The following is a 27,896-nucleotide window of genomic DNA, read 5'->3' on the forward strand; positions in this document are numbered from 1 at the left end:
AGGGTATTTTCTTTTCAAGATATAGAAAAATTATTTTCTTTCATTTCAACAAATGACTATTTTCTTTTTATAATGTAGAAAAAATATTTTCTTTTCATGATGTAGAAAAAGTATTTTCTTTTATTTCAACAAAATGAGTACTTTATTTTCATATTGTAGAAAGCGTACTTTCTTTTTAAATCAAAAAAGAGTATTTGCTTTTCAGTTACGGAGCACAAATTTTAACATTATATTTGCGTAAAAAAATAAAACAGCACATTAGTTCCTTTGGGTTTGTATGAATTTTTAAAGGAAAAATTAAATTCTTGAAGAAATAGAGTCCTAAAAACGTTGGGTATTTGGGGGAGGGGGGAGGAGAGTAGCATAAAAAATTATTTTACTAAAAGTTATTTTCTACTCTCTAACCAAACACTATAAAATTATTTTTCGGAAAAAAAATTTCACTCACCAACCAAACAAGAGAAAATAAGTGATAAAACCATTCATTTTCCATCAAAACATTTTCCTTCCTACCAAACACACTCTTAGTGTTAATTAATTTTAAGAAAAAGAAAATAGTTTTCCCGTGACTGGCTATAACAATCTCGGCACATTAACTGCACAGCATACTACATTGATCATTTATGTCACTGTCAATTGTTGTGACTTGTGAAAGACTTATTCTTTATCCTCCTTGCTTGAGAAATTGATTTGCTTAATGTATCTATGAATTCTGATATTTTTCAATTCCTGTGTTTTAACCCGGAGAAAGCCTACGACAATGTCCCGAGAGAGGTTCTATGGAGATGTTTGGAGGCTAGAGGAGTGTCTGTAGTGTATATTAGAGTGATTCAGGACATGTATGATGGGGCTAAGACACAAGTTAGGACAGCAGGAGGAGACTCTGACTACTTTCCGGTTGAGATGGGGTTGCATCAGGGATCAGCACTTAGCCCGTTTTTGTTTTCCCTGGCGATGGATTCTTTGACGCGTCACATTCAAGGGGAGGTGCCTTGGTGCTTGTTATTTGCGGATGACATAGTACGAATTGATGAGATGCGAGGTAGCGTTAACGAGAGGCTGGAGATCTGGAGACATACTCTAGAGTCTAAGGGTTTCAAGTTGAACAAGATCAAGACAGAATACTTTGAGTGCAAGTTCAGCGGTGTTACCCAAGAGGCGGACGGGGATGTGAGACTCGATACGCAAGTTATTCCCAGGAGAGAAAGTTTCAAGTATCTGGGATCCATAATTCAGAAGAATAGGGAAATAGATGAGGATGTCACACACCGTATCGGAGCAGGGTGGATGAAGTGGAGGCTCGCTTTCGATGTCTTGTGTGATAAAAATGTGTCGTTAAGACTTAAGGGTAAGTTCTACAAGGTAGTGGTTAGACCGACTATGTTGTATGGGGCAGAGTGTTGGCCAGTCAAAAAGTCTCATGTCCAGCAGATGAAAGTAGCGAAAATGAGGATGTTGAGATGGATGTGTGGACATACTAGGTTGGATAGAATTATGAGTGAAGTTATTCGGGATAAGGTGGGAGTGGCCCCTGTGGAGGCAAATATGCGTGAGGCAAGGTTGAGATGGTTCGGGCATGTTAAGAGGAGAAGCACAGATGCCCCAGTCAGGCGATGTGAGAGGTTGGCCTTGGGAGGTGAGAGGAGGGGTAGAGGTAGGCCAAAGAAGTCTTGGGGAGAGGTGATCAAGCGGGACATGGAGCAGCTTGAGCTGACCGAGGACATGACCCTAGATAGAAGGGTGTGGAAGTTGAAGATTAGGGTAAAAGGTTAGTAGGTAGTCATGCATTTTCCTTTGTCTTCTCTAGTTCGATAGTATTAGTGCTAGTATGGTACCCTATTTTTCCTTAGTTTGCTATATTCGCATGTCTTGTTCCATTACTACTTGCCATCGGTAATTCCGTAGTTTGCTAGCAGTACTTCATTCATATTCTCGTGTGCTGCCTTGGATTTATTTCTCTAATTATACTGTCTTGCTATTACTTGTTATTGGTACCCCTTTCATATTCTCGGTTGCTATCTTCGATTTAGTTTTCTAATTATTGGTCTTACTATTACTTGATATCAGGGCTTCCTTTACCGTCTTTAGCCGAGGGTCTATCGGAAACAGTCTCCTTGCCCCTCCAGGGTAGGGGTAAGGCTGCGTACATCCTACCCTCCCCAGACCCTACTTGTGGGATTATACTGGGTGGTCGTTTTTTTGTTGTTCAATTCCTGTTTACTTTCGCCTTGTCTACATACCTTTTCGCAATTAACCTTGAAAAATATTCGTATGTCTTTATTTCAAAAGTTTTATCCCTACGCATTATGAAAGCATGAATTTATTTCTTGAGAAATCAACAAATGTTTTATACTTTTTGTTTATTTAAAAAAATTATCATGGTACTCGTAATCCTCTTTTATAAGCATGGACTTGAGCTGAATGAGGGATAACAGAAGAATTTCAGTCTTAATATGCATCGTTCTATTTTATCACTCTACACATTAGGTTTTTGCCTTTTATTAGCACATAAACCATAGAGCAAAGAGAAAGACTCATATAAAAGATTTCTATACCAGATTCCAACTAATTGGAGACTGATGTGTAGTGGATTTGCAAGTCATAACAAGTATACAACCAACAGCAAGCCTGTAATTTGCATCATCTTTTTCCTCAAATTATTTTCATACCATCTTTTCCTTTCTTTGGCCATGAGGCAAAGTTATGTCTATGAATGCCAAGACAAATAAATCCATGTCCATATGAAGCAACTTCTATACATGTCAATAGTTAATAACACAAACATGTCATACATCTCCAGCTCGAATACTATTTTATATTTTTCTGCATTTCTACAGCAAAAGCTAGTTATACACGTACATTGGTTTGAAAGCAGCTTTACGATATGTTGACCATAGAGTACTGAAATATTCCTTAACTTGCAACTTTGAACCTCCCTTTAACCTACGAACTTTTGTTTCCTCATGTTATACATGGGAATAGTTCTGATTCATTGCAACTTCTGTCTGCCACAGTCTTGCAGTTTGCTTCCTCTTGCTTGGCTGCAGCACAGATGTCTACAATCTGAACGAATTAATTGTTATTAGCTATCAGCTCCCTTCAAAGAATGACAATAACTTGTCTTCCTCCACAAGTCATGAATCTAGTATCAGCAATTTCTCATTCCATGTCCCCCATGTTTATAGATATGCACAGAGAGCTTTGGAGTCTAATGTTGGATATGTGTTGACACTATCCTCATTATATGTCAATTCTGAGATTATTACATAGGTGGCCAAGTTCAGGTCTCGCATCCATCCATTTACTAAATGTTATCTCAGCTGGAGAACAGCAGTAGAGATAGGATCTAAATGTGATCAGGAAAAAATATCGCCTGCAAAAAGAAAAGAAATAAAACCATTATTTGAAATTGTTGTAAATTTTTGCCTTCTTTGCAGCAAAGCACCTTAAGATATATGTCTACTGGCCATCGCTCCGGGAAAAAGGATGCTTAGCCCCACCTACTGAAATCGGACCAAAGAGTAACTCAATTTCTCAACAGCACCTTTCCATTCCAAGGAAGAGGCTAATTGTATAAGAAATATATAGCCTATGAATGAAATATGGGCCAAGGTGCAAGTTCAATTCTCAAAGACATATTATATTCAGTTATGTTATACTACTCCAGTCCCGATTATGTCTTCTGTTTTCTACTTTAGTTTGTCCCGTGCTCTGTCCACAATCTTTTGGAAAAACTTTTCCCCACTTTTTAAAAATCTTCAATATTTTATGCTCATTTCCACTGCAAAATAGAAGTTTCAGCTCTATCTTAATAATAAAGCATTCAAAAGAGGACCTCTAAGATGGTGCTGGGGCTGTATGTATGTTCCTTCTAAATGAGCATATTCTGTCCTCTGCTTCTACCGTTCATGTTTATCAACAAACTCTTCAGATTAAATATAGGCCAACTTGTTCTCTACTTATACCACAAACTGTAACACAAAACTCTGTGCTACTTCTTCTTTGGGGCCTATAACGCAGACTTGTCACACCCTCTGTTAGAGAAAATGACACCATTGTTTCTTTAAAGTGACAAGTAAGGAGTACCTTTTTTTCTTTAGAATAAAGGGTCAAATTTCTGAAAATTGTTTTTCTATGCTGAGTATGCTTCATTTAAAAAAGAGATGGATGACAACCAACCTTAAAGCTCTAATGCCCATATCCATGAGGTATGCTCGACGTTCTTCATCTTCATCTAAATTCTTTTCAAGCTCCTTTGCATATTCAACTATATCTTCTCGCAAATGACCTGCACCTGCACACCTATGGAAATATAAAAGAAAGACTGTCAGATAAAATATTCAGAGGTAAAAGAGTGGCTAGCTATTCACTTGATTCAAAGCTTCAGGATCAAACTAGCTAGATCAACTCCTACACTTCTACCATATCAAAGTAGAATTATGACGTGAGACATTAGTGCAAAATTCAGTATTTTCCATCAATTTCAAACTTAGAAAGCTGGCCAGCAATGATCTTCCCGCAAACCATCCTCTCTCTTCCTTTTTCTTTTTTGGAGACAAGGTAAATAATTCCATTAGTAATGAGAAAAGTATACAAGCAGTACACCAAAAAGTAGACAGTTTACAACATAATATGATTCTCCACGAAAGACACCCAATCTTCTATACAAACTGGTACCTCATGGATGCACCAAGAAGAAACTAGAAATGAGAAACTATTCCTCAAATTCTCTATCCATCGGGAAACAAAAATCTCATCAAAAGCTCTCCTGTCCCTTCCCTTCCACAGGAAGCACATGTGGAGGAACATCCCAGGCTATTGGATTTCTTTTCCAAATTTCCCGCCGCAGACTGCCTCCTTCACTGTGTCCAACAATGCCCTTTGCAGCCCAAGCCATCTCAAATCTCACACCACAACCGAGTTGCCACCAGACTATGTAGGAGGAGGTGATCGACATCTACACTGAACAATTGCTCCCCTCGCTGCCATCCAAGTAAAAAAGAACTTTTCTTGGTGCTGAGAAATCCAGACCCATAAGTGCGGACCCATTTCTCTTATTTCTCATAATATTAAACGGTGCACTACTGCAATAAATTTTGAACAGTGCGCTCATGGACACTACTTTATCTGCTCTCTCTATCCCGGTATCTATAACGAAGGAGAAGAATTCAAACATAGATGAGTTTACAACCCTTTTCCATTTCCTTAACATCCTTCAACCTGCATTCGCTCTTAGAAGCTTTATGAACGATTAGATTATATTTTCTTTCACCAGAAACTGATAGACTAAGCACCAACTATACCAAACCCTCAAGACACATCTGCTGCCACAAAACTCATTTGTACAAGACTCTTAAATTACCATCGAACAAAGATAGGAGTTAAAAAACTGAAGGAGAATTGAATTGCAAATAGATGGTGAACACTGAACATGATTAAGTGAGGGTACAGGGGCATGTGTAGGGAGGAATGACGCGATAGCAGAGACCTGAATAGGTTATTCTTAAAGTACTAGATTTACCCAGTTGCCCTAATATATACAGATCTAAGTTAATAAGACATGAAAGGATATAGTTGATGGACTAACTGACTTCACCAAGTAAAATCAGAAAAGTCTAATCACTAGTTCCTTTTACTGTTGCATAGAGAATCACTCTTTGAATCTATATATTCCGTGATTTTGTGGTATGAGTAGGTTTATGAAATTTATGTCCTTGAACCAATCTCCTGTGCATTACTTGAGGAAGCTGGACTGCCACAGGAAGCTAGAGAAGAAAACTCATGCGTTTATGGATTAAATAGAGAATGCATACCTTTCTATTACAATATCAACATCTGTCTTGCTCTCAGGACCGTGCACAAGAACCCTAGTGAGGCTTAATATGTCCCTATAGTCACCCATTTTGCGTGCTTCTTCATTCGAATTTTGAACATTGAAACTCTCTAGAGGTGGACATGGAAGCACAGTGCCTTCAAATGGTCGATGAATATCTAATGACAGCTTAGCCTCAGCTTCAAGCCTTAAACAAATAATAGCCATTGCATAAGCAATCCCTCCAAATCCTGTGTGTGATACAAAAAGGTAAGATCCTGCAGCGCTGTTTAGAGGCAGGCAAAAGGAAGAAAAAAACAATTAGTTTAATTTTCCTTCTAATGAGAACATAGAAAAGGAAGTCACTGGTTAACAAACTTTCAAATACATTCTTCACGGACACAGGTAGAAAATCATCACTAGAAAGCCATATTATGCCCTTTGACAATCAAAGCCACATTGCACCTGACATAGAATATACTTTTTCTCTGGATTCGGAGAGATTACAACAAAAGAAGAAGCATGTTGTGACATTTATCTTATCAAAGAATGAAGATTAAAGGCTTCTCAAACACCAAACTGAGCCAGACTACTTCAGAAATGATAGATTTTGCGCACTAACTAGTATAAATTGGCAATGACAAGTTAATGTTAGATCAGATTCCTAAACTCACGATTGAAAAAGAAGTTTAGCAAGGCATATTTTTATATCTTATTTGCATTTGGAAATTCTCCGGGATATATTAGAGTTGCTACGACGAGCCATTTGATAGACATGATTTTACTTCTAGATCTAGGGCAGTCTGTCAATGTCATGGAGATGGATGCAGCAGGACAAGAAGCTACACCAGCTTTAATATTCAATCAATGATTACACCTCAATCCCATTATACCAACTTTGCCCTCACAAAAACTGTTAACTGTCAATTTGAATGACCTGTCTCAGAAGTTGATGACATTGAAATGTTCTGCAGGTTAAGTGCTGCTACTTACCCGTCCTTACAGTATTGGATAGCATCAATATCCGTAGGCAAGGCTTCTCTCTCTCTAGTCAATGGTATCCTTCTATAGATTATGTCATACCCTTCGTACTTCAGACTTGCATATACCTCCGCAGGAGTCTTAACATCATCTACAAATATGTTCTCCCAATATCCAATGATACTAACTTGATTTAAAGACGGACTATACTCTTCACGATGCAAAAGCATCCTACCACCAGATTGTCTAATCTCAGATAGTATGTCATCTTTTAACCGTGCCTCCAAGTGTTCCACCTGTGGCAGACAAATGAAGTTTAAAGATAATAGAATTATCATAACTAATTATTTGAAGGGGTAAATTGATTGAAGACTGACCAATGAACCAGTGATTCCAACATGCTTCAAGGATTCAACAGGCTTGTCTAATTCCCTAAGAACAAAAGGTGTTCCGTTAATATAAACAACAGCCTCTTCCCTCAGATCAGTTAAAACCACTCTCTTAGCAACTCTTTCTTTTGATGTCTGCTCTGCACCAAGGTAAGTTAACATCTCCTTTGCACCTGCAATGGTAGGCGTTGCCATGCTATAAATGGGGTGTCCATCAACCTAAAAAACGATGAGAAATTCAGTAAAAATTTCAAGTTTTATCCATGAAACAAAACTCAAATTCAAAAATTTGAAAATCTGCAAGTTCACTACAAAATTTATGTCCTTAGCTTCTATCTCTTTCCGGTCAGTGTAATCTACACTTCCATTACGAGGTCACGTACGTGTATTGCACGTGCATGGATTTGGCAAATGGCAAATGTGAAAATGGTACCCTATACAGTTAGATACTAAAATTGAATATTTTATCTCTTTAGTGTGTGACCTGAATTCTGCCTGACTAGATGGACAGGGTTCACACTGTGACAATTTGGATTATGGATTTTTCAATGAGATTTATCATGGTAGCAGAGGGATAAACCAGTGTTTAAAAAAGCGCTCGCTTCATCGCTTTAAGCGAGAAGCGAGGCGAAGCGTGAAAGGCAGCGCTTCAGCAAGGTGAAGCGACTCAGGTCAGTAAAAGTGACCGCTTCTCTGTAAAAAGCGAGAAGCGGGGAAAGCGAAGCGAAGAGAAGCGTCCGCTTCTCTGTATTAAAATACCCAACCCTATTTTATTAAAAACAAATTTTTTGGATTAAACACTGATCTTCAACAACAGCGACTAGTATTCTTCAACTTCCAACAGCAGCGACTTCTTCTTCATCTACTTCTGATTTCTGAAAGAATCTCAAATCATCAACTAGGGTTGTTTTTCTTGTTCTTCAACTTCAAGTTCAAGACTTCAACAGGTATGTTCTGAACTTCTGATTTTCATTCTTCTTCTTCTTCTTCTTATTCTTTTTCTTTCTAAACGTCCAAAAAGCAGCGAAATGCTGGCGAATTTTTTCCAGAATTTTACTGCCCAATTTTTCCAGCCCAATTTTTTCAGTTATTAACAGAGAATTCCTATGATTTTTTACATCTTTTATTCTTAGTTCTTATTGCCTTTCTTATGTGTTATGTAGTTGTTCTTTTAATGGCGCCAAAAGAAGATAGGAAAGATCCGGCTTGGGCTTACTCTGAAAGAGTTTGCGAGACCAACAAGATGGCAATTAGATGTCTTTTTTGTGACAAGATTTCAAATGGAGGAATCTATCGTCAAAAAGCGCATCTAATCGGCGGTGATCCAAATGTCGCATCTTGTCCTAAAGTTCCGTCGCATGTGAAGGAAGATTTGAAAGCATTCCTTCATAAAAAGAGAGAGTTAAAGACTCAACTGATTCATGAACAAGAACTGTATAATCTTGATGACGATGATGAAACAGAAGAAGGTGACGATGCTTCGTCGCTTCCACCAAAATCACAAAAGCGGGGAAGGATGCAACCAATGTCTTCTAGTTGTGGATCTACCGGCAAGACCAAAGGTCCTATGGATTGTTACTTCTCGTAAAAATATGGAGATAAGGAAGGAAAAAGTAGTAATCCTCAAATTGATGCCAAAACGATTTTGAGGGATCGTGCAATTACAATGTTTGCACGGTGGATGTATGATGCAGGTCTTCCTTTTAATTGTGTTAATTATACTGACACTTTTTCTGCTTTTATTGAGGCCGTAGGCCAATATGGTCCAGGAATGAAGCCTCCAACATATCATGAAGTTAGAGGGCCATATCTAAAAAAAGAGGTGGCAGAGGTGAACAAAATCGTGGAGGAGCACAAAGTAGAATGGAACAAGTTTGGTTGTTCCATTATGATGGATAAGTGGACGGCGAGAAATGGAAAAATGAACATCAATATCTTGGTGAATTCTCCTAAGGGAAGCTTGTTTCTTGAGTCCGTTGATGCAAGCGACTCTTCGACTGATTCAACCAAAATGTACTCCTTGTTCAAGAGTACAATAGACTCTATTGGAGCAGAAAATGTTGTTCAAGTTGTCACGGACAACGCCAGTGAAAATATTAAAGCTGGCGATTTGATGTCTGTTGGGTACCCGCATATTTATTGGACTCCGTGTGCAGCACATTCCATTAATTTGATCTTCGGTGACATTTTCAAGGAAAGACCCTTTAGTTCAATCTTTAATCAGGCAATTAGAGTGCATTCCTATATTGTTCAAAGGCCTTTGTTATTGAATATGATGAAGAGATTCACTAAACAAAGAAGCTTGGTGAAACCCGCAAAGACAAGATTTGCTACTGCTTTCTTGACTTTGCATAGGATGTATGAGCAAAAAAGCAATTTGAAGAAGTTGTTTGTTTCAGATGAGTACACTAACAGTGCCTATGGAAAGGAAGCTCGAGGGAGAGAATCTGCAGATATTATACTTTCTCCTTCATTCTGGAATAATGTGGTTCATGCATTGAAGATTGGTGGTCCTTTAGTTAAAGTGCTTCGTTTGGTGGATGGGGAGCAAAGGCCACCAATGGGCTACCTGTACGAAGCAATGGATAGGGCAAAGGAGGCTATTCAAGTCTCGTTTAGTGATCAAAGAAAATACAAAAGAGTCTTTGAGATCATAGATAAAAGGTGGGATAGTAAGCTTCATAGCCCTTTGCATGCAGCTGGACTTGTTTTGAACCCGGAACTGTTTTATGACAATGAAGAAAGGATTCTAGGAGATGAACCTTTGTGGAATGGATACTATGAATGTATTGAGAAGTTGATACCTGAAGAATCCGTGCAAGATAAAATAACAGAGCAATTTAGTATTTATAGGAATGCTGAGCAACTTTTTGGAAAAAACATGGCGATTAGACAAAGAAAGACGAAGTCACCAGGTGAGCGAGTGCTTATATGTTGTTTTATAGTTAATAAGTTATTTCTTTATCAATATTATGTTTTGAAAATTTGTTCTACTTCTACAGTTGAATGGTGGAAGCAATATGGCCATTCCACTCCGGATTTACAAAAGTTTTCCATCAAGGTTCTAAGTCTAACATGTAGCTCATCCGGGTGTGAAAGGAATTGGAGCGTGTTTGAACATGTAAGAACTAAGAAGAAAGATTTAGTATATTGAGATAATTAAATTATATCTCAATTGTCCTAATCTTACTAATTACTTATTATTTGCAGATTCATACCAAAAAAAGGAACAAACTAACCTTGAAGCGTCTCAATGATCTAGTATTCATTAAGTACAATAGAACATTGAGGCGTCGTTACAACGCTCGCAATGTAATTGATCCAATTAGTTTGGACAACATCGACGATGCTAATGAATGGCTAACTGGAGTCCTGGAAGATCATGCAGATGAAGAAGTATTTGAGGAAACTTCTGATTTCACTTGGGGTGATGTTGCGGAGGCGCGTGGAATTGGGGAGAGGATTTATGGTTTGAGAGGGAGTACCTCAACTTCAAGTTCACAGAGGAAGGGAAAAGAGGCAGCTACTTTGTCCCTAGTTGATGAAGAAGAAGAAGTTGAAGAAGATGACGAGCAATATAATAATGATAGTGGAATACAAGAATTTGACAATCTTGTAGAAGAATAGGATGCTCATTTTGTGCTTTAATTGATGCTACTATTTAGTTTTTACATTGAAGTATTGAACATTTGCTTACAATTACATGTGTTGTCTATGCAATATTTATTTTTTTTATTTTTTTTAAATTTCGCTTCACTTCAAAAAAGCGAGCGTTGCGCTTCTCGCTTTAAGCGAAATGGGGTTTGTCGCTTTTTCTCGCTTCACGCTCTTCACAACACTGGGATAAACCAACAATGTTCTGTGTGCTGATTGCTTGGGGTAGAATACTTTGAACTTCTTTGTTTGGCCTATTTTTTGTACACTGCTTTGTTTAGGTTTGACTAGCTGTTTTTATACTCTCCATTGTTGTTAACAGTCTCTTTTGCAATCTTCTTCGACATGGTAATTTTCTGCTTCCCTGATCTTGGTGTGACGTTGTTTTCATTACTGGTTTTACATTTAGATCTCTAATAGTAGCAGCGGATAGACACGCCCCATAATGCATAGCTGATTGGGTACAATACTTTGGACTTCTTTGTTTGACCCACTTTTATACACTGCTCTGGTTAGGCTTGTCTAGCAGCTTTTTATACTCTCCATTGTTGTTGACAGCCTCTTTGTACTCTTCTTCTACATAGTTGCTTCTCTGCTCTTGGTGTGCCATTGTTTTCCATTTATGGTTTACTTATTGCTTATTGCTTATTGCTTTCATTTCTAACATTCTATGATTCAAGTTGGGAAAAGATAGCAATCTTCTTTAACAAAACCAGGCATAATCAAGAATTATCTTCTCTCTTTTTCTTTTTCTTTTTCTTTTTCTTTTTGGTTTCTTGTGCGAGACCCCACTTGTGGGATTTCACTAGGTTTTTTGTTGTTGTTGTTGTTGTTGTGTGTTTAAGGTTGTAGGTTGACATGTAGTCGAGAGTTTCCCTAGTCTTACCAATAGTATTAGTACTAGTCTTATATTTTCCTATTCCTAGTTCCTTGTTATTATACGGTGTGTCATTCTTACCAGTAGTATTGGCAGTATTCTTGTATTTTCGTATTCGTAGATCTTTGTTATTACATGTTGTGTCATTTGCTTCCGTTGTCCTATTACCTTGTTGGTGCTATTATTTGTTTATTGCTTCCTTTTCACTGTTCTTGAGCCGAGGGTTTGAAATAGCCTCTCTATCTTCATAGGGTAGGGGTAAGGTCTGCATACACATTACCCTCTTCGGACCCCACTTATGGGATTTCACTGGGTTTGTGTTGTTGTTGTGTGTCGTTTTTTCTTTGTGGGTATATTAATTCTTCTCTCCCATCTCCTGTATGTATTTGCACTTCATCGGAGCATTCATACTCATATTTTTGCATTTGATCCTAATTTTCTCAATTCTATTTATGTATTGGTCTCGCCCTGCCCTATATAGGCAACCAAAAAAATATGTTAAATAGTTAATATTAGTAACACATTTAAAGATGTAACATCATACTCTATGTATTTCGTGTACGCTAAATCTGTCTCAAATCATTCTTCCAAATTCTCCTCTTATTTCTCACACATGATCAAAAGCTGAAAAGCTTTAGTGCAAAATATATCCTAATTCCTCTATTTTGTACTTCTTGCATCTTATGGATGCCATCTATACAATTCCCCTTACTTCATCAAAAAGATATATCCTAATTCCTCTATCTAGTTGAAAATACTTCTTGGCCATATGATGTTTATTTTTGAAGCTTTGGACCGGTAGTGTGTTTGTCACTTGGGTTCAAATTTATGTGTTGAAGATTATGAAAGAATAACAAAAACATGACCTATCTCTATCACAAAGGCATGTGGTGCGAAAGGTGCACATACATCTATCTTGGAAACCCTAACGCTAGTTAAAATATCTCCCATTAGCCATATGAAATCAAAATTCAGCTTCTCTTAGCATCATGAAAATAATGGAAATTTAACATACCTTGTAAACATGAGGAGCACCATGAATTTGTATGTGACTGGAAATTCTTTGGCCAGGAAAGAAGTACATCTTGAGAATAGACCCTTTCCCAAGAACAGAGCCATTCCGATCTTTCACAATAGCTTCCATAACAGCATCCCCATGTTGTGACTCATGTGGAGCTCTTAGTTCCTCCTGCACTTACAATTATAACAGAATCAAATCGAGCTTAAAAAAGAATCCGCAACACAGACAGATAGATGTCAGAGGCATTACAGGGATGGTAAAGAATCTCCCAGGCCTTAATCTAATTGACCACTTCATTGCTTGAACCTCTGGCCTCTGGTGCAGCCAATCTTTGAAAGTCATCCTCGATTCTCCTTGTCCACAAAATCCATCAAATGCTTCGCTGCCAAGATATGCAGCAAAAGCGATCAAACGAAAATATCGTTCCAAGTACTCAGCCCCACGATTTAGTGCTACTCTTCTTTCTCTAGGCTCAATATGCTGCTGATTACACAACTTTCTGTATTGCAAGACCGCTTGGCGTATGTTCTGCAGAGCTGAACATCGATCAATAATAGCATCTAAGGCCTCTCGGCATTCCACCCCATTATCAAACAATCTTGTTATTTTCCAGAGCAGCAGGATGTCATTTATCCCAAATGCGTCATTTGAATCTATTTGAGGTCTATTTTTCGATACTAATAATGCAGGTGGATGGGCTTCGCCTTCACTTTCATCACCACTTGACATATCACCACCTACGTCTGGATTTGATGCATCATTTAATACTCTAATGGGTCTCCCATGATCAATACGTGATTTCAAAAGGCATGCAATTACAGTTCCAGTAGTAGTCCTCCCTATACCCATCTGTAATTGCAGAAATAAGTAAAACAGCATCTTCCGTTGGGAGCCAAAGGCCACAGAAAATACAAGTAAATCGAAGAAGAAGAATTCATACTAGGTTACCTGGCAATTAAAGACAAAAGCAGTATCTTTGGAAGCAGATGCTATATTAAAAGTCAATAAATCGAAGTCAGAACTTTTGGGAGCTTTGCCATCAGTGATAGGAACACGGGCATACTTTATAGGAAAACCATCAGCTTCCAAGCACTTAAAGACCTCCACGGGAGTTTGAACTGCATCAGAGCTCACATGTTCCCAAGCATCAAATATTTGACCATCATCAGTTTCGTGAATTACCATTATTGCACCTTGATAACGGTCAGCTTCTCGCATAATGTCATCCTTTAATCGAGCTTCCATTTTTTCCACTCTTTCACGATCGATACCCTAGATCCACATACTTGTAATTAGTCAGTTTAGTTATCATGTCTCGAAATACCAAGTAATAGAGGAGTCAAGACTCCAAAGCAAATCCACTTAAAAGAAGGAAGCATCTTGTATTTTCAACTAAAAAATTGCAATACAAAAAGCAACCTTGCATTAGAAATGCAAATATTGTATGCTGAAGTAAACAAAATAAGGCTTTTAAGCTAGAGATCAGGAAATTTAACAATTACAAGCGAAAGATAAAATAGTTACAGCTACAGAAGGGTAATTCGAAAACAGAACTAACTGTACCATTTGAAATCTATCAAAATTAGCTTGGAACAAATTCCAATTTATGCAATCTGATTGTTCGGTACAAGGAAGTACTTATTAAATTGCTGTGTCTGATAAAATATATATCAGCCAAAGGTTCAAAAAAGGACTTAAAAGCAAAGATATTTGCACCACGTTCTATATTGAGATCTCATTGGAATTAAGAATATCTTCCAAAATCAATACATGCAACAGAAGAAATTGCAAGAACTTCTAAAGGTACAACAACAACAACAACAAACCCAGTATATTCCCACAGGTGGGGCCTGGGGAGGGTAGTGTGTACGCAGATTTTATCCCTACCTAGTGAATAGACCCTCGGCTCAGAAAGGGTGAGAAGAAGAAGAGCAAGAACTTTTAAAGGTAGTAAAACTAAAGTTATAATCAAACAAAAGTTCCATGATCTACCTTTCTTGATTTTTATGTGAAAAGCAAAAATGAAAAGAGAAATAAAGAAATTGCATTCTTCCAAACAGAGGTTGAAAAAAGTATTCTTCCAAACAGAGAAACCAAAAGGAAGTAGAATGGCTTCTGGCAGCACAAAATAAGTCTCAAATTTTGTCATGTAGTACCCATTTAAAGGATCCATTAATGATACCATACCATGTCACACACGTTTGACAAAGGTACGTTAATGCAAAATGAAGAGTGTATGTATCATCGGCAGCAATAAGGTCTGACAGAAGTTAGTTATCTAAAATTTTCATGAAATTGCATTCATACCGTGTATTCAAGCATATTTTTATACGGCCTTTCAACCTCACGGAGTACAAATGGTTTTCCGTTGATGTAGATAACAGGTTCTTCTCTCATATTGTGCCAGAAAACTGGATGCCCACCTTTGGAGCTACCAATCCTTTGAATTACAGATCGAATCCCATTGACGGTGGGATTCGCAACACCATAGACAGGAAAACCTGGAATTTCTCTAAAGTTAGGAGCACCTTCTAATATTTCTGGCAAACCAGGATGTTGACAGCCAGGACAGTGGTCACTTTTAAGAACAGTTTGAGGTCCAAGAACCTCTCCGTTCCTCAAAGCAGCAACTTGCCCCATCTCACAAGGGCGACTATCAGCAGTGTCAACCAATTTAGCAAGAGAAGGTTTCAGACTCGCGTAGCCAAGTGCTCCCATAGGGTCTCTCCTTAGCAACCTGCAGCCAAATCTAGCAAATAAGTTTCCAATAATGCAGGATTCCTTTGGGCTTTTCCAGTAAAGCAGCATCCCACTGGAGCCCATACAAGTGTGCTAAATCACAAGATGGTTCTTCAGTATCAGAGATCACAAAGTTCTATTAACAGTGTCCAAGGTCAAGAAACTTTTACTAGTAAATACAGATATCTTGTTCGATACAAACCATCATCCACACAGATGAGATGTTATAAGGAATGCCTTCATTACATTAGAAAAATTTAAGCAAATCAAAACACCAGCATAGTTACACATCCACATTGGAAAGTAACTCGATTAATGTATGGTATAGTAGAGATGACTCAGTAATCTTGAGAGGCTTCTCAAAGTTCAGATCCACAAGTTCATAAAGATGTGTCTGCCTGCTCTCTCCAAATACCAACACCCAAGCCGAATAACTTAAAAGGGAACTAAGAGAGGAACAGTTGAACAAATTTAGTGATTGCATAGACTTTCTTGCAAGATATTAATGTTAATTTTCTCCACAAAATATCGAAACTTCAGAATACATAAATACTTAATGAACAAGTAAATTGCCTGGGAAGTGCAATTCAACAATTGAACTGAAAACCGGTGTAGTATAAAGTTAATTTTTGGGCCAAATTATGTTCTCATTCTGTGGGTATCTCTTTAATTTCTAAGATAAACATCAGATAAAATTGAAATTATGCAAGATTATAAAAGTTTCTCAGGTCTAACAACAGACATATGCACATGAATAAGTGACAAAATACTGACACAAAATAATGATGTCCGATAACCACCTGAAAGAGTCAGTTGCGGCAGTTATGTTTATGCATCAGAAAAGATGGAGTAAAAACAATAATAAGAATAACGATGATAAAAGCATCAATATAAAATACTGTAAGGCAAGCACTTTGAACAATAGCAGAAAATTTTATCCTTACCGACGGATTATACTATACAACTCTGGTCTTGCTTTCATCCAATCACTAAAGCTGCACTGTGCAGAGGACCTAGAAAATAGTGCATCTCGTTGTGTATGGAGATATACAGCAAAACATATAAGGAAGTAATATCTTTCTAGGTACTCCACAAAAAACGAAAGTGCAGCCTCTCTCTTCATCTCATCAGGTTGGCGCAAAATACTATTGCGGTAGATAGCAATAGCTTCACGTAAGTTCTGCAAGTAATCCATATAAACAATTTGAATGAAAATTTTGCATTATAAATTATTTTTATCTCAGAGCCACACGGAAAGCAACTGCATATTTTCAAGCTTTCTAAAATGAAATGAGGTAGAAGGATGATAGAGAAGATTGGTCATGGATTGTTTTCATCACAAGAAGCAGATCATGCAACAAGAAAACAGCATAGTAGATAGTGCGCAGAAAATAACCAAAGGCAAAACGTGGTAGAGCAAAAAATATTCCCAAACATAATACAACACTACCTGCATAGAGGAACATTTGTCAATGACTTTATCCACTTGTCTTTTGCCTTCAACACCACCCTTTAAGGCATAAATCCAGTCAATAACAAATCAAACAATATGTCCAATCTGCTAAAATTATTGAAATAGAAAGTTAGACTACTTTGCTACCTCTAATACCCGAATCAAGCTTCTAATTACAGCATATTCCCCTCTACGGATTGCCTCCTCTGAGTTTGGTAATGTATCATTCAGATTGGAGACACAGTCGGAAACTCTACCAATGGAATTGCTCCTTGGAATTCCTGTTAGATGAAGGCATCTCAAGTAATGTTTCCAGCATTCAAAGATTTGAACAGAGAAGTGATTAGAATTAAAAGTGTGATTCAAGCAGAAATGCAGGACATACAGGTCTAGAGATTTAGCTTTTACATCAAGTCCTGGCAATCTGCCTTCACTTTTTTTTTTTTGGTGAGTGTGTGAGATAAAGTAAAAAAATATTTATTAACGACGGGCAAAAGACCTCCCGTAAACCAAAAAGTAGAAAACCTTACAATATATGATTTTTTTACAATCGACAGTATGGCACCCAATCATCTATATACATATAGGAACCTCATGAGTACACCAAAAAGAAATATAGTGTACAGAATTATTCTCTACAACTTCAAATTCTCCTATTTGTCTCCTCCATATGGTCCACATAGCTGCTAATGGAGCAAACATCTCATGCCCTTTGTCTTTTCTTCCGTCTTCTAAGGGTCAAACTAAACATCACTCCGTTTACAGTGCCTCGCATCACCACTGAATTCCAATTTCTAAACCATCTCAACACTTTCCACTACAAGCGAGACACTACCCAACAATATAAAACAAGATGGTCCACTTCTTCTGCCGAGATTTTACACATAAAACACCAACTGACATATATAATCTTCCTCTTCCTTAACTTCTCAGCCGTTAAGATCACCTCCCTCACAGCCATCCAAGTGAAAAACACACATTTGTCGGTTCACTGGGGATCCATACCGATAGATACTGGAAACAGTCTCCTCCCTTACCAAAAGCTTCTCATCATAGGAGTTAACAGGAAACATGCCAATTTCCCCCTCCCCCCAAACTCCATAAATCGTGCTTTTCTTGTGTAGTGCTTTGTTTGTGGAGACATTTGACTAGCCTTTTGAATTCTGCAACTTCTCAGTCTGCAAGGCCTTTAAAACCTCAAATCCCAGTGAACTTCTCCACCTTGTAGCCTTTGTACCTGATGGACTGGTATCTCCTTTTGGCTTGAAAATTCATACATGTTTGGAAATGAAATCCTCATAGCACTATTCTTACACCACCTGTGACCCCCACAAACTTACCCTACTTCCATCCCCCACCCTGAACGATACATTCCCATTAAATTCTTCCCAATCCTTCAACATATTCCTCCATAAACCGTATCAATATAAAAGTGTAACATTTTTAGTGTTGCATCCCCCTTCCAAGACCCCGTATTTCTCCATGATCACCTCTCTCCAAAGAGCAAACCCCAAATCTCCATAAACGCTTTCCTAGTAAAGCATAAATACCTTAACTCTATAACCCCAAGTCAACCCCAATACTTTGGTGTCATGAGAATCTCCCAGTGTGTTTAGTTGAATTTCATAGAAAATTCCTTTGAAGTTTTTCCAAATTCACAATTTGCCTCTTACAGTTATATTGCAGTTAGTAGCTGAGACTTTAAGCATATTACCAGTTACTCCCTTTGTCCCAATTTATGTGTTATACTTTCCTTCTTAGGCTATCCCAAAAAGAGTGTCATACTTTCTTATTTGGAAACCATTTAACTTTAAACGCCCTACTTTACCCTTAATGAGATGATTTATAGCCACAACAATATCTATGGCTAGTTTTAGACCACAAGTTTCAAAAGTCTTCCTTTATTTCTTAAACTCCGTGTTGAGTCAAACACCGCCACATATATTCGGACGGAGGGGAGTACGTTTTTTACAGCATCACAATCTACAGCAGCCAAGGGTATTATAAAAGAAGAAATGTTATTCTCACAGGTAAATGTTTGTCACGGCTTAACTTACAATTCCGTATCCTCTTTCGTCCTCCGCTACGCCTTTCCCCATTTATTTTTAGCCACTTTCTATTTTCCCAGAGAAAAGTGCTTTTTTTGCAAGTAGAAATGGCTTCGACAACAATCAAAACGTACAGAGATGTATGATTTCTACATTATCCAATTAAGCGCTTCTACTAAGTGTGTGAATCAACTATTAGCAAGAAAGAGGGACTTAAGACTTTAAACTGATAAAGAGCTGATAAAGAGTAAACAGAAGCAAAAACCTACTATTTTCATGAGGTTACAAGTGATATCAATAATCCATATCATAATGAGGCTGGATTTCCTCACAAGCAGTGTAGAGATATCATTTCAACCCAGTCACCGTTAAAGAAAAGAGGTGACTAGAGCCTGCATATTTTTCTCTTTTTATGAACTCAAAAACTTTTTATATGATGGGAAAAACCCGCATGCAAGCTGTTGAAAGTCAAGAGAATTAATGTAATTATATGCTAGAATATTCTAGATTCATTCTATGTGTTTAAGTTAGAGTCAGAATATTCTTTCTCAGCATCATCTTACACTATTTCAGCATTTTTTCGGGTGACTATTTAAGTAAAATATTTTCTGAAACTTTTTCTCTTCTTTTTTTCATGAGACAAAATTTAGGTGTTGCGTCCCTTTGAAAATCGAATTTCCGGTTATGATTCCAGAAAGTCTTCTTCTCTTCTTTTTTCTTCATGGTATTAGAGTTTACGAATTGAGTCCATTGTATTTCATTATTCTGCAAGAGTCTTTTCTTCCTTTTTCTTCATAGTACCAGAATTTGGATATCGAGTACCTCAGCTAAGCATTAAATTTCCGGTTACTATTCCTTAAAAGTTTCTTTCCCATCTTTTTCTTCATAGTATTAGAGTTTGGGTATTGAGTTTCTCCTCTTAGCATTGAAATTTTGGTGACTATTCTAGAAACGTCATTTTCACTTCTCTCTTCGTGATATCAAAGTTAAGCAATTGAATCCCTTCTCTGAACAATTGAATTTCAGGTCACTATTCTCAAAAAAAAGGCCCTTTAACTAAAAGGGCTTAATAAAACAGAATTCAAGAACAAGAAGCAAGAGAATAAAACCTAAGGGCAGGAAATATTCCTAAATTGGACATTGAAGGAAAATGCCAGGTCTGACATGAGAGAAAGTAATTACCAGAGGCCCCTATACGATTGAGGTACACCAATGTGGAAATCACCATTCCTGTGGTTGTTCGCCCACGTCCCATTTGGCAATTAAAAATAATCTGTGTGTTCACATCAGCTTGAGAAACTCTAAGAACCTAAAGATCAGAAGGCAAACCAGAAAAACAAATGAGGAATGAGACAAAACTAAATGCTTAAATCTATCATAGAAACGATTTGGCACCACTACATTGACAAAGACATATTTATTAAACAAAAGCACTATTTTAAGAGCATAAATGTGTAGATAGTCATAAATACATGTCTCCATCCATCTTTAGACTACTCATTAGAAAAAGAAAGGAAAAACAAAGTTTAACACCCATGTCAATATACATAAAAGACGTCAGCTTGACGAGTTAAGACAGTCGTGATGCTCTAATAGAAATATATTCCTAACGTGTCAGATGCATGAAGTATTATGTTCCAGTGTAACCGTTGACCAAAAACAATAAAAACCTAAGCAAAAAGAACCTCCCATGCCTTTCGTGATGACAAGAGATGTATCTTCGACATAAAAGTGGGATTCAAAGCCGAGTAGAAATATAAATACTCACAAGAATATCAAAATCCAGCTCTTTGGGTGATTTTTCGTCAGTAATAGGAACTCGCTCGTAGTCAACAAGGTACTCTTGTGCTTGCAGTTCCTCATACACCTAACTTAGAGGGAGATGTTCAAAATGAAAATGAGCAATCAGTACAATCTTTTCTGACGTCAACTTCAATAAAGCTTTCCTAAACTCATGAAACCTGTAAGGGTGTTTTCACAGAATCAGATGTTACTGGTTCCCATTGATCCACCATCTGACCATCAGGAAGCTCATCAGTTACAAGGATCTTATTTCCATATCTGTTTTTTTATCAAGTGATTCACATAAAATTTGCGATACATGAGCATCATCATGACATTTAGTGAAAACCTAGATATCCGTTCAGGAACAATAAAATTAGAGCAAACGATAACCTTGCAGCTTCTAGCAGAACATCTTCTTTCAAGCGATCCTCCATTTGCTCTACCCTTTTCCTGTTAATTCCCTATTTAATATAAAATCTAAGGTCATCAAGAAGAATATCAACAGATAGATTAGGAAAAGATATGCAGTTAGAAACTTGTATTAGAACCCAACAAATGCCAGATATAAAAAGTTGTAAGTATACACAAGAATAATTGTGAACCAATATGCATTGGCAGAAGAAAAGGTTTTACCCATAATAAGAAGCATTAGGATCCTGCTGTGATAAGGTCTCACGGTAGTCATGCAATCGGGCTTCCATCTATTCTTTTTTTTCTTTGGATCAAGTAATAAATTATTAAAAAGTTGGACTTAGAAACCTGTATACAAGGGGTATACCCAAAAAACGTAGAAAACCTACAAAAAGATATGGTTTTCTACGAATGACACTCAATCTTCTATACATAAAGGAACCTCATGGATGCACCCAGAGACGGATCTAGGATTTCTAGTACATGGGTGTGCTATTAAAAAAGGAGAAAAAAATGTATTAAGTGGGAATGGATCCCTATTCCTCTTGGTAATTAACTCAACCTTCAACCAAGTGCACCATTCAAACTTCTTAGAGCATGGTTGCCAACAGTTAATATTATACCAATTTTAGAAAATATATACATAAAATATCTATTTTATGGAGAGACCATGGGTTCACGTGCCCCATATTTTAGCCTATGAATCCGCCCCTGGATGCACCAAAAAGAACAGAGTTTCATGCACGTTAGCCGGCTTTGAATAAATGCATATTCAATGTTCAAAATGTGCATTTATTTTCTATTTTTGGGATCCTCCCATACTTTCACTATTTTAGAAACGTTACCTATTCAGGAATGGGCACTTTAAAACTTTAAGATACACATTTACTCAAAATATTATTCTAAATATTGAATACTTGGTTCATGAACCATTCTGCACGCACATATTTTAATCAGGTTATTTACTTGGTTACTCATCCTGCAAGCAAGCTATAAAAGGACAGATACAAATACCTAGGGGGTATCTGGAGTCACAAGGCGTGTCGGGAAGTAGGAAGATACCATTCTGCTGTTTTCTGGGAACATTCTTGCCGGCGTGTCGGGAAGTAGGAAGGTTAGCCTTTGGCATGATTTTTGGCCTCGGTCACCCAAGTATTAAGGGCTATATTATCCTTAAGAAGGTAAATACCTTGTCTGTACGTCCAGGATATTTTGTAATATGTTTATTATTATATTACTAACTTTTTGTAAACTTCTGAAAGGAAGATGCCCACCAAGTGCTAGACAAAAATCCTACAACCAATGCTGCATCCGAGAGCGAAAAGTAAAAGAAAATGTCCAGTACATGTATCTTATGATATCTCCTTGATGCCATGATCAGAAGTGTTTAAATTGTGAGTGTGGGTACGTGATGGCATATTATTTCAATATATCCTGGACAATATGTCAAAATGATCATGTCATTTGACAAATAAATCCCTAACCATGACGCACAGTCTTAATTCCAGGAGATTACAATATGATCATGTGATAATATAAAATAAAATCAGTGACAATATGTCAAAATGACAAATAAATCCCTAACCATGACGCACCGTATACTCGAGATTTGAGAAAGGCCTTTCTACTTCACGCAAGACAAACGGGCGTCCATTTATATATATCACCTGTTCCATGTTTAGAAAGGAAACAATCATGATAAAGTTTTCCAGAATTAAAATCTTGCAGCATCTTGATAGAAAAGTGCATGTCCAGAAAGAAACACAGATATCACTACACGTGTTTTATCTAGTTCCGCCATTAGAGAGATCAGGAATACCAATGTATATATCAATTCTCAGCTTCACCAGTTAATTATAGCATCCTAGGTAATCAATCAAAGAACTTACCTTCAGTCATGACACAATCTTATCACAAACAAGTTTGCTATTATCTAACCAAGTCCAATAGAAACCGAAAATCCATGGGCTATCTAAAGAGAGGTAAAAGATTATCTTGTGTCTCCACCTTTCATAGCACTTATTTTATAACTCAACCTAATGCACGAAAGAGAAAAAAATGTAGAATAGAGAAGTACCTACACTCTTTTGAATGGAGCCTGTATACAAGGAAAGGCTCTTATCAACTTACCCCCCACCCCACCCCCCACACACACAAAAAAAAAAAAAAAAGGAAAAGGATGCAGCAGAAGAAGCAATAGAGAGAGAGAGAGAGAGAGAGAGAGAGAGAGAGAGAGAGAGATGATGGTCTTTTGTTCAATCGAGAATGGTGCAATGAAATTTGTGCACTGGAAGGGCTCAACGAGCAACAAAAATTTTGGAACATGGAACTATATGCTGTATGATGTGTTGAATGCAAATGATGAGATTTAAAGGTGCAACGCATCATAAAAAACAAGAAGAAAAAGGGTGCAACACATCATGCAAACAATGTCTACAAGATTACTCACTATGACTAATCCATCAAAAAGAATCCATTAGAAGCCCTAGAAATTTGTTTACAAAACTGCACTGCAGTTATTGATGAAATAATCAGCATTTATAGGAAAGCAATACAATAAAACTGAAGTGCAGAAGAAATTCAGTGAAATCCATATACCAAAGGTAATGAAGCACTATTACCGGTTCCTCACGGAGATTAATCCAGAGAAAGTGTGTTTTCTTCCCACTCAGTTGAGCTCCAATATGGTCAAGAACATTTTGGATACCTTCAACCGTTGGAATAGCAACACCATGAACATGCGAAGAGCCGGCCTAAAGAAAATAGTTTAGTCAGGGAGTGCAACACATTAAATGACCAACATAACCATCCAAGAGCTATACGATATAAACCATAGCAAATGCAAAGGAATCACTTTGATGCCCATGACCATGAGTATAACAGTTGCTTTGATCGCCCGCCAAAACAACAATGCTATATAATGTGGATTAATAATAGCTTAAACAAGTTGGAGATTAGTATGAAGTTCAAGAATATGGCCCCGATTAATCATCATTTTTTAGACCATATATTATATATTCTTCCTCTCTATTGCAACCATCAGTCATTCCACTGTAGCAATACAAGAGTATCGTTCTCAACAAGAGTCATCCAACTAGCTATACAAGTCAATATTCTATGTCTTCAAAAGTTAACCAAAAAATAATAATATATCTTCCGTTTGAGACAATATATTCTGAATTCTCCAGAAGCTCCTTTATTTCTTCCCGTTATAATGGTCTATATGATTTTCCTTATCCTTCTTTCTCTTAGCTTTTTCCGCTCCAACTGCACAAAAGTTTCTCGAAGAAATCATGCACAATGTAACTAAAACATCGTAGTCACAATCCTGAGGTCAATATGCATAGTAACAGCCATAGGCCAATTCACTTATATGACATGGTATATTTCATTGGTAAAGAATGTTTCCATTATGAACTTGTTGGCCATCAATATCTTCTGTTGCTTCCACAACATTCACCTAAAAAGAGTGGAATTCTAGACCTTCTGCTTCGTCATGAGAGGTATAAGGGACTTACAAGCTACTTAACACTTGCTCGCAGGGCACAAGTGATGATTCTAATATGGCTTTAAGTTAAATACACTGGCAATGATGAATCATTTTACACCATCAAGTCAATTTAATCGGTTATAACAGGTTACTCTTCTATTTTCCAGGTTACCATATCAGGCTTGCTATGACGATTTACCTATTGTTGTAAGTGAACTTAACCTATTGGTGTAAAAAATCTATACATTGACAGTGCAAATATTTAATGTTTACCTATCTAAAGAGAAAGAACTAAAAAAGAATCTAAAGAGGAGAAGTAAACATCTGGAATTATGCAACCCCTCAATTTCAACTTTCTTACATCCTTTAGTATTGGATGAATATGAGAATGAGGTACACTTCTTTCAACCAAACACCAGTCACGGAAAAAAAAGATAAAAGGAATAAATAAACAAGCTGAATAATTAGCTATTTACATGTAGTTATGTAATATTGCACTTTGCTTAATCTTATAATAATTCATCGACAGCTGTATGCAATATGGTCAAAGTGAAACCATTGTAAAAGTCAGAGGGATTTAGTGAATCAAGAGAGATGTGTTTAACTCATCCACAAATAGGTCCAACTAGCAGCGGCGGAATCAGGATTTGAACTTTATGGATTCGAGTAATGCGGGATTCCACCACAGCTCATTGATTTATTGGGTTCAAAATCTATTATTTGTCCTTATTTAATGGTCTGAGCCAAAGTTATTGGATTCATAAGAACCCATACGAGACACACTGTATCTGCCCCAGCCAACTAGCATTATAATATTGGGTATGTTGTTGTTGTTGTTGTTGTTGATCAATAAAATGCATCAAAAAAGGAATATCAAACTTAGGAAACTTAGTACAGTCAAAGAGATTAGGAAAAAAGTCATTTGGCTGGATAGAGAGTTTGACTTGGGCATTAAATAAGTAGTAATAAAAGAAAATATGATCATAATAATAGGAAAATTAATCTGATAGAAAAATTTAAGTCAAATAAATCCAAAATGTGAAAAGGTATCATACAATAAACAGTAAAGTGCATGTCGCACAGCAAGCAGTAAGAAAAATGAAAATTAGAACTGCTAATTAGGAAAAACCTTGCGATAATTAGGAGCACCGTCGATGTGAGGGGATAAGCGTCTGTTTTGGCAGCCAGGGAAATGGTCACTTTTGAGAATTGTCTTCTTTCCCAAAACGGATCCATCTCTCCGTTTCATCACTTGCTCTGGCTCCTTAGGTATCGACATGGATCGCATTTCACAATCCCCTTTGACCAAATGCACAAAGCGTGATCACAAATTATACTGAAAACGGAGCAATTGGATACGAAACTAACAACTAGTCGTATATAAACAGCGGGCAGTTATGGGTACTAGTAGTAAATTTGGAGTTGAGAGTGAGGTTTGAATCAGCAGTGTTAAGCCCAGAAGAAAGAAGACGTAAACAGGCAGATCTTGTGGAGGAGGAAGGATTGGTGGACCTATAGAAAAACGTTTCGAGTTTGAAGAAGTAATTCCAATTCCGACAACTTTATCCATTTTTTTTTACTAGCGTCTCAACAACCTAACTTATAAGGGTTAGTTGAGTCCCATCCTCTACCTCAGTTTTACGCGCAATGTGACTGAATATTCTATTTTTGGTTCCTTGGTTTTTTACCAAATTTCAATTTGGTCCCCAGCGTTTTTTTATTTTATTTTAACATCAAAAGGGTTTTCTATACTTTTATTTGTGCTAACAGTACCAACTAGGCTTGTGGTGGAGTGAGAATCAATCATTCATCCTTAACTAGATATCTCGGGTTCGAATCTTTGGGTATGAAGTCGTCTTTGTTAGGGAGCGTTTTATCCCCAATGTGGGATTTACCGGCGTGAATTCGGATTTAGTCGGGTCCAATGTGGGTACCAGACATCGGGTGAGAAATCAAAATAATTTATACTAACCGTGGGTATAAGTTAAATTCATATAAAAATATTAGAAGATTTTTTAGAGATGCCCTACATCTTTTTTATGAATTACCAGATGATTTTTTTTGTCGTGGTCTAAGGAAAGGAAAATATTTTACTCTAAATTAAGAAGACATATATCCTAAGCTTTATTTCTAACTTCATTAAAAATATAGTTCGAGAAACTAATTAAGAAATGGGTTCAAGCATCAGTTCATTAATAATGAAACTACAATTGATTATAATGATTACTTATATCATTTTAAGTAGTTGTTTAGTTGGTTCAACGTTAGATATAATAATCTGCAAATACTCATCTTAACTCCTCACTATAAGATTCGCGACAACTGTCCAATCACTTGATGCTTCTTCTAATTAGCCAAAAAATGAAGGGAAGAGCCTACTCCGTTTTAAATGAGCATAATTTTGTGCTCCTATTAAATTTAGACTTGCAATAAAGTATTTGAATTTGTTTTTATTACAATATTATCCATACTCTCAATTTATCTAGCCTTAGCGATTTCTTTTTTTTTTTTTTTTAAATAGCCCTGATTAGGAAAGTAAGATCTATATTTTATGCCCTTTGGTTTTCTTTGCTTACCTATAAAATAATTATTAATTACTTGAGAATCAAAGTTCTTTTTTCTGTTGTTTTTGGAATTACGCGTTTGATCAGTAACTTCTAACACGCAGATGTCATAACTATGTTTCCTTTTAATTCATAACTCAAAAGGAGTGTCTGCAAAAGCCTTTCGAGGAACTCTATTTAGCAAATTTAAAATAGATTGAATGCATAAATCGATAGTAATGATTTAACAGATAACAACTACATTAAATTCTTAACTATATCGAGTAATATCCAGTTAAGCATTATGCCACCCCATTTTTATGAGGTGTGTCTGGTATTTTGTGCATGATTTTTAATGAAATTTGCAGATTGATACATTATCCTTTTTAGTTTCCACAATATTCACTAATTCCATCACACTTTAATATTTTCACCTTTGTATTTAATCGCCTTTCAAACTTATTGATATAAAATCTAAGAGCCTTATTGTTTGTTCATTAAGCAAACTACCGTAAATAGAGGCAGATTCATGATTGAAATTTAATGGGTTCAGCTTTGCATTGAATTAATTATACCGTTAAACAGTAGCGAAGCTAGAAATTTCCTCAAGAGTGTTCAAATTTAAAAGAATTGAAAAAAATTTCTTACAAAGAGTGTTCAATACGTGTTATATACCTCTAAAACGTAATATTT

The 27,896-nt window shown here is 36.8% G+C and overlaps 2 protein-coding genes across 3 annotated transcripts; one reads left to right on the forward strand and one right to left on the reverse strand.

Annotated features, from left to right (window-relative positions):
* Positions 1-2,645: 2,645 nt before the first annotated feature.
* LOC107778927 (uncharacterized) lies at positions 2,646-26,234 on the reverse strand. 2 transcript variants are annotated; one of them, XR_012702754.1, is made up of 19 exons: positions 25,790-26,234; positions 23,792-23,923; positions 22,766-22,837; positions 21,150-21,220; positions 20,936-21,035; positions 20,743-20,841; positions 20,157-20,283; positions 17,074-17,207; positions 16,924-16,983; positions 16,418-16,653; positions 15,042-15,471; positions 13,683-14,006; positions 12,984-13,583; positions 12,729-12,902; positions 7,171-7,401; positions 6,806-7,089; positions 5,814-6,063; positions 4,180-4,302; positions 2,646-3,373 (listed from the first exon to the last, which is right to left on the reverse strand). XR_012702754.1 is itself a non-coding variant. In XM_075237930.1 (19 exons), exons 1-19 carry the CDS (start codon positions 25,946-25,948, stop codon positions 3,241-3,243), a joined length of 3,774 nt encoding a protein of 1,257 aa, XP_075094031.1. In that variant the 5' UTR covers positions 25,949-26,234; the 3' UTR covers positions 2,646-3,240. The 2 variants fall into 2 exon arrangements, 1 of the variants encoding a protein (XP_075094031.1); XM_075237930.1 differs by having other exon boundaries at positions 5,814-6,098.
* Positions 8,730-10,908, forward strand: LOC142173239 (uncharacterized). Its single transcript, XM_075237931.1, has 2 exons — positions 8,730-10,303; positions 10,393-10,908. The coding sequence occupies exons 1-2, from the start codon at positions 8,849-8,851 to the stop codon at positions 10,807-10,809; spliced, it is 1,872 nt and encodes a 623-aa protein (XP_075094032.1). The 5' UTR covers positions 8,730-8,848; the 3' UTR covers positions 10,810-10,908.
* Positions 26,235-27,896: the final 1,662 nt, after the last annotated feature.

The sequence above is a fragment of the Nicotiana tabacum genome, chromosome 19, assembly GCF_000715075.1.
Source record: "Nicotiana tabacum cultivar K326 chromosome 19, ASM71507v2, whole genome shotgun sequence".
NCBI classification, from domain to species: domain Eukaryota; kingdom Viridiplantae; phylum Streptophyta; class Magnoliopsida; order Solanales; family Solanaceae; genus Nicotiana; species Nicotiana tabacum.